We start from the raw sequence: 13,723 nt of genomic DNA, 5'->3' as shown, positions 1-13,723 counted from the left end.
TACTTAGTATAGTTCTGGATCAAATCCATTGTTTTTCTATGACTTATCCTATGCACCTCTGTGGGCAGCATCAGATATTTCAGAGGAAAACATGAGACGTTCCAGCAAGCTTATTTGCATGGCTTGGTCTTACCCTTATATCTAGTAACCAGAGATTACTTTAGACTCTAAAGCATGAAGATTTATAGCTTTTTGGTCATCCCTGCCTATAGGAACTTGATTTGTGCTCTACATATGCTTATCTATTACCTTTCTTCAGTTTTCAGCCACATGAATCCTCTGTAGCATGGGGTTCCACGGTCTAGTATCATGTTATGTTGGAAACTGTTGATTTTTGCTGTTGCTTTGTTAATGTAATGTTCTCTTGTACTGTTGCTGCTTTTCTGCCTTCCAATCAATGCTGTTCTATCTTATGCTTGTATCATGTCCCTTTTTTGTGTGTCCACTTCAGCCTTTTTAAGCAAAACGTTTTCCAGATCTTGCTGTTTTTACTATCTTCTCCTGAACCTCCTTTCAGTCAAATGACTTTGGGGAGGAGGTAGGCATACTGTATCACTGTCACTTGACAGAGCAAGAGTAGATCTGCATTCCAGAAAGAAACTGTAAATGTTAATTACACATATGATAGCAGACTTGATCATTTCTATTGGGAACTGTATTCAAATGTCCCTTTCTGTCCACAGATCAAAGCCTTTTATAGAATGTATCTTCAGTTTGCAAGGACTGATGGACCCTTCTTGCCAGACGATATCAGCTGGTCTGATATTCGGCTTAATGTTATGATTTTCATTAAATGTACTGGAGACCAAAGTCTTGAATTTTCTGCTATCCTAGAAATGTCAAAAACTTTCTAATCAATGATCCTTAATTTTCAAATTTCTGTACATTCATGTGGGAGAAAGGTGAAGTTCACTGATATGAATAAGAAAATGTTTTAGGAAGTTGCTTTGAATTAAAATATTATAAGATAAACAATCATTACTAAATCTGCTTTTAAACCGCATACTTTGTTACTGTGCTTTCCTAGCTTTCAGAAAACTAAGGTCCTGAATCATACCCCTAGTAAGGTATCTTGTTCTGAGAGTAAAATATGAGCACTTATGCACAATCCTGTCAGATTTATGCTGCTCATTTTTTTTTTTTTCTTACTACTTGTCAGTTTGGGGAAAATCCTTTTTTACTGTAAAAAAAGTGTAATAATCTGTTTTCTGTGACTCTTATTACATAATATCTGAGCAGCACAGCTCTTTTGAGGTTCTCTGTTATTTAAAATATACTGCACTGCAAGTGTTGATAAGGTACAGGTTTGCTTACTGAATCTCTTGACTAATGGTTTATGAAGATCAGCTTATTTTTGCTAGTAACTTTTTAAAAAATTATCACAGCTGTAGCTTATTTCAGCAGTAACAAAGGAACAAAATTTTGTTCCTAAAGAAATGTGAGCTTAAAAAGGTCAAATGCCTTTATTCATAAATCACTTTGTTACTTGGAATAATTCATTCAGTGCCTTTTTTTGGTATAAATGAAATGGAGAAGACAACCTTTCTTGGCTTCAGAAATCACTGCACTGACAGCTAAGTCTTGAAAAGAAAAATCTCTCCTCTCCCTCCAAACAAAGTGTTTTAATAAACGAAGTTATTGTCTACTGGCATTATTGGACATGTGGTCAGTTGTCATGTTCCTCTGACCAACTGAACAAAGTTTGAACTTCTGTCTAATTGTTCCCCGCTGTTAGGCTACCCTGTCATGATCAAGGCCTCAGCAGGTGGTGGTGGGAAAGGCATGAGAATCGCTTGGGATGATGAAGAGACCAGGTGAGATGCTGTCCAAATCTTGCCTTGATGAATGCTGCAGTTACCAAAGTCCCATTAAGCCACTGTGAGCTGACAGTTGTGCAGATATGAAATGTTAAACAGAAACTGGGTATTATTTGGTTTGATCCCTTTCGCGTAGTGAGCGGTGTACCTTGGGGGTTTGCATGTGTCTATTTCAAATGAATTTTTGCATAAACCTTGCAAAACATGGTCCATTAATTTGAGTAAAAAACCAACACTTAGAACTGCCTCTAGTCCGATGATAGACTGTAAATGTAGACTGTAAATAACATTTTGCTGTATGCCTTTCAGAATGCTGATGTATTAATTGTCTCTGTGTTAGGTAGAATACTTATTGGCCCTGATTCTCAAACATTAATGCATGCCATTAGTTCTGTTAAAGTTGATGAGACTAATTATTCATGTGTGGAAACACATACAGTGCTTCCACAATGTGCTCTAATAAATTGCATACTTCTGTGTTTAAAATATTTGTGTCAGCAAACTATTGTGCTTTTGCCTGTTTGAAACAATGGTTGTTTAAACACACAGGCATTTTTGTGTCTCTTAATGGCTGCCTGAATCCTGAACACTTCAAGATACTTGTTATTGGCTGGAGAATTTTTACAATCCATTCTCTGCTGACGTTCTGGCAGTGAGGAGCCTGGTTTCAACCCCATGTGCCACTGATGTTACAGAGAAATGTGTTTTGGAATTTCTCAAAGACCTGTAACAAAAAGCCTATTTGATCCAAAATTAGATAACTTTCTAAATGTTTTCCTTTCCACATGGACAGAGCAGCACATATGCTGGAATCAACTCAAATTTTTGTTAGTTTAATTTAGTCATCTGCAAGATTTCTCTGTCATATTTTTGTGTTCCCTATTAAATTTTTGTTTGTCAAAGCCTAAAAACTGGAAAAAAGAACAATGAATGGCTAGCAGTTAAATTTTTAGATTCAAAGAAAACATGGGGCGCTTTTTTGTACCTTGCTACCTCTAGCCCATTTATATTCAAATCTAAATATGAAAATAAGGTTTTGCACATTAGAATGAAGATCTAGAATAACCTGCTTTCTTACAAGGATGCTATGTTCCCACTGCTTTAGAATCCAAAATTACTGCCTTGATCTTGTTCAGGCAGCAATTGCATCTGTTAGACTTGAAAGGAAGGCATTCATTTCTTGTTTTGCTCAGAAAGGAGCAAAGCAGCTTGATTAAAGTAACTGTTTAAAAATTGAAAACTGGATCTAAAATCATGATTGCTAATTTGTTTTGGAGAAAAGTTGTGGTTATTGTTTAGAAAGTCACCTGATACAGCTGATTGGTACCAACAGAAGCTAGCTAGGGATGTTTTTTGTACATCTGCACACAAAACTAATTTCATGATATTACTTTGACCCAGTTAGTTTGAGACGGTTGCCTTGTTTGTGGGAAGCCTTTGAAATACCATTCAGCTTCTTATTATTTGCCAGTGGTGCTCTTCTAATAATCCTTTTGTTTAGCTATGCTAAGCCTTGTCTTTACAGTGTAATTTTGTAGAGTAATATCTAAAAAGTGCTAATAGAAAGAACACCTAGACTGAGTAACAGATCAACACTGGTTACTGATCCTCTATCAAGGAAAAAATGCTTATTTTAACACTTACAGGTAGGCAGCACTGAAGGCAAAATTAAATTGGCAAAATACTTGTTGTAGGAAGGTAAGTGAGATTGAGAACTGAAGATAGAAACAGATTTACTTTGCATTTACATATGAAATAGAGCATTTGGGTTTCTCTTATAGTCTGTCTTGAAGAAATATCTTTAAATTGTAAAAGATTTGTTGTACAGGCCCACTAATTGCATTATGGAACTAAGATTGTTCCTTTTTATGTGTAAGAACTGACTGCCAACTTGCTATTGACAAAACAATGTATCTGATAGTTTTAATGTTGCATGAAAAGTTGTTGACCTCATGTATTGTCTTGCTGCATCCAAATCCATGTAATCCTAAAAAGAAACTAATTTTCAGCTGTTGGTAGACTCTGAGAACCCAGTATCTGAATGGCCTTTTGTATTTCAGGGTTCATAGATGCAATGTGAGTGTGCAGAATTGTTGATAATATTTTGATTTGTAAACTTGCTTTGGCTTTGTCATGTGGGATTAATTCCAAATGCTATTTGGAAAAAAAGCTTTATATAAACTAATTCTGCTTGAAACGTACCTTGGGATTTTCAGGATAATTGAACATTTTTCTTGTCTCAACTGGCTATGCAAAATATTAAAAGAAGGCTTAAATGTATTGTGTGGTGTGACATGGAAGTAGCCACTGGAAATGGAAAATACCTATCTGAAAGACTTAATTGCTGCTGTTACAGAATTATTCACTGTGATAACTTCATATCTCAAATATGCCAAATGAAAATTTTGTTAATTGTCTAAGTATTATATTATTCCAGCTATAGCTAAGATTTCTGTAACTTTCAGCTAATATTTCTAACTAGAAATACTAGAATAGTTTTACCACTGTTAGAATTATTTTTTTTCCTTGAAATAGCTCCTCATGTGCATGTGACTGTGGACAGCTGCCACGTTGTCCCCTGCCTCTTTATCTGGGTAGGGCTGCTGTTGTATTTCTTCAGATATGAATCCTTCCTAACTCTCACATCTATTGCTTTTTTCCAAACTTTGGTCAAGTTCTAGTGTGGAATTTTGTGTACAGTTCAAGCCACTAACCCACATCTGGAATTAAAATAACCCTATCTTCACTCTAATGTAATCCTTAGTCAGTTGTCTTGGTTTGGATAAGTTGAATTTAGGATGCCCTTTCTTCACATATTGGATACCCACTTGAAATGATACTGAAAATGAAGTGCAGATTTCTGAAGAGGAGCTTACATTGAATTCAGGTTTGTAGGTTCTTCACAGCCTGAGAATGGTCTGCTGCTGTATGTATCTAAAAGTACTTCTGTGTTAGTGTAGCTGATCATTCCAGCTCTGGTCTTGGATGTAAAGAGCCTCTGTGCTTGCATCCCAGAGAGCCTGATCTGAAAGTGCTTTCCAAATACAGGCAACATGAAGTTCATTATGAAGTACAACAAAACATGACTAGGGTAGGTGTTTGAATATCTAGAAGTTTTCTATATCATTCCTTCTTTGATTGTGGAGAAACTGAAGGCTCTCTTGCTTTCAGTGTGCCTATAATAATTGTACCTGTAACTAAGTCTTTAGGCTTCATGACTTCAAATGGTCTGCTGGCAGCTCTGAAAAGGAATTCACCTGAGGACCCTATCCTCTCTAAAGAACAGATTTAAATTTTCTGGCAGAGATTGTCGTGGATCTTTGCACACTGGCTTGTAGGTTCAGTATCAGAGGTCATCATACAGGAGCTACTGGCCCTTGTTTTAAACTCTGTGGATTTGCAGATAGAAATTAGTTTCTCTCATTAATAGTTTCAGCTGCAAACATAACCTCTAAGTTGGAAATTTGTACTGAATTATCTTCTAACAGTTTCCTTTTGAGAAATTTGGAGCTTTGTACTAATTCTACCCCCTACCCCTCCCACCCCCGCAGTTGTCTCAACTTCTGTAACTTTTCCTAGATATTGAAATCTTGCATGCTTAGTGAGTATCTATTTTGAAAGCTTTCATCAAGGCAGCTTCCAGCAACAGATATTTAGAGAGATGAAAGATTTTGCCTTTTAACTTACAATAACAGGAAAATATAAATTGTCATGTTACTTAAGTTCGTAAAATTGGCATAGGCACCAAGAAAGAATTTAAGTCAAATGTCTGCTCTCAAATTCCAAAAAACCCTTATAGATTCTCTTCTGTGGTCATATGGTACCATGCTGTGTTTACTTCTGCTGTTCCACAATTGTTACTCTTCATTGGGGTGGTACAACAGGATATGTGGGAGAACTATTATTGCAGACTACAAGAACAAATTTGCTAATTTTCTGCAGTTTCCCACCTTCCTTCAGAAACATCTGTTAAATTTTTTTCCTGATGTAATCTTCCAGTGACTCTGAAGGCATGAGTTAGTGGAACTGGAAGAAGTTAAAGTGGAATAATATGTAATAAATCATTCTGAATCCCCTGCCTCCTGAGGCAAAGGAAATTTGAAGTGTGCAGTATGAGAGGACAATGCTTTGAAAAACTGAGCATTTCCTATTACAACCCTGTACACTGAGTTTTATTACCTATCTAAAGCAGTGCATTTGGCCTGTCAGACTACTTTGCCAGAATGGGAGTGTATGGGCTTGGCATAGTTGATCTGTCCTGCACAGGTATGGGCTGTGAAAATGTTCAGGTAAGGGGAAGGAGTCAATTGGATGAGTGAAAAACACTGTTTCCTAAAAACTGTTTTTTTTTTTTTTTTAAACAGACTTCCATTCCAGCTACATGTGTAAACATATGTAAAATCCTGTCACTAGATCACTTTAGTTTTTTTAAAATTTGGAGTCAAACTGAAGCAATGGATTTTGGTTTTGTATGTAAAATGAAACAATATTTGAGTATTTATTAGTTATTTAACTTACCAGTCATGGTTTTAGAGGGATTCTACTGTATTAATGGGTATCAAACATCTGTTTTTAACTAAATGGCCTTTCTAATTCTGGCCTTGACAAGAAAACACTCTTTTCTTTTACTGTTTCCTGATATTGGAAACTGAAATATTACATAATGACTGCAATCTTTTTGGAGGTAGCCATACACTAATAAGAAAGCGGTTGTTTTAATTAAAACAGCAATGCTGATCTCTGAGCTGGAGGCAGAAAGTTGGCATGGGCTATCTCACTTCAGACAACCACAAGAGAGCTTGTGGTAAGGTCAATAAATGCTTTTGTACAACTTACGCTTCAGTGTGGATAAATTCGCTGTAGAGAGAGGGGAACCTTTAAAGACATCCTGTTCTTCCCCTTATAGAATCATGCATATTTGAAGGGACCTAGGGACATCATGTCATCCAGCTTCCAGCTCAGAATAGGATCAGCACTGAATTTGAAGCTGGTTTCTTAGAGCTTTGCCCAATTGGGTCTCGCAAGCCTCCAAGGATTGAGATTTCATAGCCTCTCTAAACAGCCTGCTCAGTTTCTTAGTTCTTTCCAGTCATTTTTTTCTTTGCATCCACTTGGAAATTTCCTATTTCAATTTGACCACTGTCCTGTTTTTCTGCTGTGCACTGCAATAAAGAGCTTGGCTCCATCGTCTTGGTAAATTCCCCTTTAAGTACTGGAAGGCTGCTATTAAATGTTCACTAAAGCCTTATTGTCTTTCAGGTTCAATGAGCCTGGTTGACTGTGCTGGTCCTGGTGTGCTCTGACCATCTTACTTGAGCTTATCAATGTCTTTGAGTACTAGGAGTGTCCAAAACTGAATGCAGTCTGGATGCAGTATTTCAAATGTGGTCTAACAGGTGCTGAGTAAAGGAGAATAATTTCTGCAATTGAGTGTGCTGGCTATGCTGCAGTTGGTATAGCCCACTATTCAATTAGCGTTCATTACTGTCAGGGTGCGCTGCTCACTTGCATCACAGCCTGTTATCCACCAGGACCTCCAAGACATCTTAAGCAGCCAGTCAGTTCCACAGCCTGTACTGATGCAGGGGCGGGTTAATCTGTGCTAGGTACAGCACTCTGCGTTTGCTCTTGCGGAAACTCGTAAGATGCTTGTGAGCACATTCCTCTAGACTGTCTAGGTCTCTCTGAAATGCAGCCTTGCTCTTGAGTATATTGATGACCCTGTTTTAGCATGGTCCACAGACTGGTGGTGGTGCATGCCAGGTCAATGATAAAGAGGTTAAACTGGTTCCAGCATAATCGATTCCTGGGGAAATTCTCTTGTATTGGATTTCAGGTGGAGTATGAGCTGCTAACTTTGAGCCCAAAGATCTAGCCAGTTTTTCATCCATCTAGTTGTGCACCGGTGTAGACTGTAACCTTGGAAACAATGATTCTGTGGGAGACCATTAAGGCCTTGCTAAAGTTGAGGGAGATGATACCTATTGTTCTGTAATTCATAGGTGTAGTAATAAAAGACAAGCAGATTGGTCAAGCGTGATACTATTGGTAAATTTAGTCTGTTCTCAGTCATTCTTATGTGTCTAGAAATAGCTTTCAGGAGATCTTGCTCCATGACTCTTCCCCTCAGCTTGTAGTTCTCCTGATTCTTTCATGTTCTTCTCAAAGGTGGGTGCAATGTTTGTCTTTCTCTAGTCATCAGGAATCTCTCCTGACCTCTAAAGCCTTTCAAAGATGACAGAGCAGTCTAACAATGACATAAGCTACCTCTCTTAGCATCTCATCTGGTCTTGCTGACTTGTATGGGTTGATTTCTCAAGAGATCCTTGATTCCATCCTCTTCTGCTACTGGTAATTCTTCTTCTTCAGCCCATCTAATGACTGTGTTGAGAAGTGCCCAACATCTATCAGAAACCTGTGGTCTTCTGTGTTGCTTTTCCAACAGATGTCAGGGAGGTTAGTTTCCAGTTTAAAAACAAAAGCAAAAAAAAAAAAAACCAAACCAAAAAACAAACCCCAAACACAACAAGAAACCCCAACCCCCCAACAGCAGCCCTGCCTGCCCCCTTCCCCCTGCCCAAACCCTTCCAAACCACTAGAAACCAAAAAACCACCCCTCCCAAACAAAGCACAGCCCCCAAAACAAAACAAAAAAACCCACACAAACACTCAAGGTCTTGGAGACTTTGAGTTGCAAAGAATTATTTGTCCACTTTGTCAGCTTGAGCCAGGTGACATGGTAACGTTTTACCCTTACTGGCCTTACTTGCCTCTTCCTTGATCCAGACCTTCCAGCTCTCACCCTCTTGCCCTTTCCCAAGAAGATACCTATATATTTGACCTGCCCTTCCATAACAAGGGCAAGCCTATCCTACTGCCTGTCTTAAAGACTGGGTAGCCATTCCTTGCAGCACTGCAGCTGTGTGACCTGTCCCACCATGTCAGCTATTCTAAAGGTGTTGCAGTTCTGTGTCTGCAAGCAGGCTCCAGCTCCTGTTTGTTTCCTTGGCCATGTGCCTTTATGTACAGCTGCTTCAGGTGGACCTCTTGATTTCCCCTCTCCTCAATGCCCCTTGGCTTTGACTAGTGTGCAGCTCCCACCAGCGTGACCCACCCTGCCCCTGAGGAGAGGCAGCGGTGTTGCCTGCCTGCCTTAAGCATGGGCTATGGTGGCCTTTAAGCCCCCCTGCTTCCAAACCCAACTTGGGTGAAGGCACCTGATGTGTGATGGGTACTCCCGCAGCTGGGGCTGTGGAGTCACCACGTGTACTGCGTGGGACCGTACTCCTAGCTGCGCTCCACCTCACTGGCTCTGTGGCAGCGTGTGTCTCCGGGTGGCTGACCTGGGGCCTGAGTCAGCCTTGCAGCAGGCAGCTGTGGGCCCCTTTTTTTCATGAACCAGTCTATCAGTCTACAAGTTGGGAAACAGCTAGCCGAAGCAAATGGAAGCACCTAAAAGCGGCAAGTCTGCGCAGGGAAAACCACCACTAAAAGTTACTGAAAACCTAAGAAAAACCTTAACAGAAAATCTCGCCTGAATAAATGAATAACTTGCAATGAAAACGCCACACCGCCCTCCGCCCAAAGCCTGCTGTCAAAACTGCCTCTACCTCCAACAACTCCTTATGAGAATCTACCAAAAATACCTCCTGCCAAAGCCTGTCTTAGCTGCTGCTGTTTGCTGTCCCCTTGCACACTGGCTCAGCTGGTGTCCCTGTAGCGTGGCGTGCCCAGTGTTGTCTAATGGACAGTCCATCCTCCCCTCTCCCTGCCCCTTGGTCTAGCGCAGGTGCCTGGCACTGGAAGACTGCGAAGATGGCCGTGTTAGTAGGCAGTTAGCGATTGGAGCGTGGGTCTGCGCAGAGCCCCTGCCTGGGAATCCTCTGACCAGGGTGCCTCTGTGCTTTGAGTCGTAGTATCACCGATGGCCTTTGTATAGGTGAGGTACATCAGCCTGAATGATAGTGTCTTGTCAAACATCAGGGCTTGATTGGGCTGCAAACAGTGTGTTGCTTTTGTGGTAAACTGCACTTGGGCCCAGACAGGGGTGGTAAGCTCAGGTTTACCTGTCCCACGTTCCCCCTGCATTTCCCTTCTGGGGTTAGCGTGAGCGGGAAAGTTTTGGCCTTGGCTGCACCTATCAGTACAGTTGTGCTGCGTGGGTAGTGTCTTCCTTGCAGTGAGGCTCTGTAGGGCTGGTGCTTGGTGAAAGGATAATGCTTCAAATACAAATTCTCTTCTAGCCTAAACAGCCTGTTTGTTTGTTTGTTTTTGTTGTTTGTTTGTTAAATATTCATGAAGAGAATCAGACCCATCTCCATTTGGTTAGTATGATCTCCTTAAGGAAGGTGAAGTGTGTTTATGGTAATTCTTATCACTGAACAAATGCAACTGCACAGATTTGTAAGATGCAAACAAGGTCAGAATACCTGACTGAGATAGACATTCCTGTTACACATAATTTAAAAAGATTTACAGATGTATGGATTAGATAATTAGGCACCTGACTTTTTTTTTTAACAAGTATTGCGGTTTAGATTTCTAATTAGCACATACTTCAATGAAGGAAAAATAGTCAATTGTGCATAAAACTGTCTGATAGAATGTTTACAAAAGGAAACAAAGCCTTTGATATAGGAGTTAAAATAGCTCTAAAGCTGTTTCAGTAAGCACAAATACTGTGTATGGCTGTTTGTTACAGCACTTTGGTTTTCTGGACAGATCAGGTAGTGTACAGAATCACAAATTTTTATGTCAATTTTTCTTTTTATTAAGTAATACAATATATTGAAGTTAAATATGAATTTAGGAAAGATTGTATATTGAAAGTAATCTCTCAGAATTATAGCATATATTATTCCACAGTCTCAAAAGAAGGTGAAGAAATACCTTTAAACATACACATCTCTATACTGTAGATTTGTCTATCTCATAGTTCTCTTGTCTGGGTTTTGTTTGTGGAATTGAACTGGATTCAAGAGATGGAAAGCACGGGAACTTCAACTCAGTTGTGCCGTAGTTCTTATTAGGGGCACAAATATCAGGGCTGCTGCATTTCAGTAGTCAGTCTCACAGAAATGTACCCCAAACTTTCCATATGTATCACCATAAATGGGACTACTAAGCCTGTAGAAAAATTCTGTGGGGCCATTGGGTTCCTGCATTATGGTATATTTCACCCTGAGGAAGTTGTACGTGAAATTGTCAGCAGTGATGCCCCATAAGAGTAATCTTTCTGCCATGAAAAATAAAGTCAATAAATATAGTATCTTGTAATCTTTATTTGTTTGAGTAATTATATATGTAAAAGAGAAAATAGGGGAGGTATATGGAATGCACAGTATAACAATTATATTCTAATGCAGGGAAAACTAGTAGTACAGCTGGTATGCTCTGTAAAGTGAAGCATTGCATCTTCAGGTTGTGTGTTCAGCGATTGAATTTACAAGGTCTGCAATATTATATCTGCAGTTCTTTCATCTAATTAATGTGCAACTAACCTCTGCTGTTATTAAGAGGGCTGTGTACCTTAAATAATGGTGAGCTTCACCTTTACTTCTGTATAACAAGTACTTCATAATTAATGGTTTTTAAAATTTGATTACTTTATTACTTTTGCAGAAGAAAATGCCAACAAAGAAAATTCATACAAATAATTGTTGGAAATGGCCAGACTTCTTAAACACTCTGAAATTCTCTGTGCTTTGAGAATATAATTGTTTTTGTCTTTGTAAGAAAAGAAAGAAAAAAGGGACGCTCATTAAAGAATCAAATGCAAATGGTAAAACTTGGTATTTGGACGTGTGTGTTGATTGATGAAAACTGCCAGATGACTGGAATGAATAAGTGTTCCTTCTCCTTGTGTACTTCAGAACTTGACTTAATTTTTTAAATACAGATTATTCTTTTTGTTTTCATTATTTAAGGGAAGGATTTAGGTTTTCATCTCAAGAAGCTGCTTCAAGTTTTGGTGATGATCGCTTACTGATAGAAAAGTTCATTGATAACCCTCGTCACATAGAAATCCAGGTTTGTATTATTATTTATTATTTAGCTAATAAGACTTGAACTCGTAAACTAATCAGAGTTCAGAAACGTTTCAAACACTCTGCTAAAAAAGACCTAGAGTCTTGTGTTTTCCTGTGTCTTGGGCCATTGCTCAAACTACATGGCTATCATGCACAATACAGCCTTCCTGTTTTTATTCTCTAGCCTTTCTTTAGCAGGAAGACAATGAACCATGCTCCATTCGTTGAGGGGGGGGGGAAGTTGTAGGCATCTGTCCTGACGGCTGGAGCTTCAACTCTGGATCCTGATTGAAGTGCTTGTGCGCCGCAGAGAATGTAGGAGTTCAAGCGCTGCTGTGCTTAACGTTTTTCTTGCAAGCTTTAGGTGGTTTTGTCAGTCTTTTGGATTCTGTTATGAAGTATCTAATGCTCCCTGGGAACTCAGGAGGATTTGTGTCCCATTTGGGGCAGTTTGTGGCTCAAAATCAGGTGTATTCTCTAACTTCTGGATTGTGACCACTTATATAATTTATTGGATGTAGTGTTAAGCTAGATGTGCTAATGCAAAACAAGACTTGTTTGTTTTGGACAGACTCTTTAAAAAAATTATGATTTTAAAATTCGTGATGTATTTGATCTTATGTAGGCAACTAAACTGTCTTTGTCAATAGCCTTGAAATAATCTTTTCTGACAAGAAATCCATATGGAGTATGTCGGTTTCCTCAACAGAAATTTCATTAATTTTTGTCCAAAATATAAACTCTTTCTAAGTTCTGGCGTGTTTTATTTTACAGTGAGAGCCTGAAGTATTTTGACAGTAGCTCAATAACTGAATGAACCAACAACAATAAATTTGATAGTGTGGAACGATTTGTAAGAGAGAAATATTTAACGTTTTTTACTTCGCCAGATATGTGCCCACTCAAACTTGATACTTCCTATGTTTTTGCTTATTTTACATTTCCATATAAAACTTGTCTGTGCACAGGCTAACTTACTGCATATGTGAAATGAAGAAACAGTCTGTAAAAATGATATTTGAACCCCAACGTATTGTCTTTTGAAGGATCGCGGGAAGGTATATAGTGAACACTTAGTTTCAGCATTAATCTTAGGTTACAAAAGAGGTCACATTGCTAGAGCTTCTTCCTGTGTTCTCTTGCTATGGTTAATAATTTTTGGCTACCTATGTCATCGTTTCTTTCTTTGTTTTTGTATGCAAATCAGTACAGCTTAAAGATCTATTTGTTTCAGTACTTGCAGATTTGGGAGCTTCAGCAGCTTCCTAGGGACTCTTTGGTGACTAAAGTTAGATAGGAATGATTCCACCATACTTTCATGAGTTGAGGGCAGATTTTACATTGTTTTGATTCCTTTAGGTTTAAAAAAAGGTTACCTCAAAAAAATTAGGCAGTACTATATTTAAGAACAGTGGAATAACTTCACCTACATTAAACAAATTAGCTTTGCCATTAATAATTTTTAGTTTTATTTATAATAAGTGTACAATGAATGTCACTTTCCTTACACAACCACTTTGATGGTACCTTTTAACAATATCATAGCATATCATTTTAACTTCATGTTCTAATCAGCTTTAGGACGTTGACCTTGGTTCATTTTCAAACTGCTAAGTATACAAACAATTTGAGACCAGATGCCAAATATTTATTAATTTAGCAGTAACTTTTAAATAGAACTTTTTTTTAACATTCTCATATAGCTCCAAAGCATTGGTACTTAAAATTGTTAAATAAGGGGTTTCCTGTGTCTAGCTATAAAACAATCACTTTGTAAAACATGAGAAAAGACTAAAACAATTAACAGGAAAATAGAGTCCAAATAGACTTTATGCTTGAACTGATTTGAAGTCTTGTTCTCCTGAAATATCTGATATA

The 13,723-nt window shown here is 38.5% G+C and overlaps 1 protein-coding gene across 2 annotated transcripts in view; it reads left to right on the top strand.

Moving 5' to 3' along the window:
* Positions 1-13,723, top strand: part of PCCA (propionyl-CoA carboxylase subunit alpha) — a 299,843-nt gene that overhangs the window by 100,093 nt on the left and 186,027 nt on the right. For both annotated transcript variants that reach the window (XM_087757694.1, XM_087757695.1), the window contains exons 9-10: positions 1,736-1,814; positions 11,744-11,846. In XM_087757694.1, coding sequence (XP_087613820.1) covers positions 1,736-1,814; positions 11,744-11,846 — 182 coding nt within the window. The remainder of the gene's footprint in view (positions 1-1,735; positions 1,815-11,743; positions 11,847-13,723) is intronic.

This window comes from Nipponia nippon, unplaced genomic scaffold, assembly GCF_047370975.1.
Source record: "Nipponia nippon isolate SJK-2023a ecotype South Korea unplaced genomic scaffold, ASM4737097v1 scaffold_2, whole genome shotgun sequence".
NCBI lineage: Eukaryota > Metazoa > Chordata > Aves > Pelecaniformes > Threskiornithidae > Nipponia > Nipponia nippon.
The sequence above is the reverse complement of the archived record's forward strand: the minus strand, read 5'-3'. Positions and strand labels throughout refer to the sequence as shown.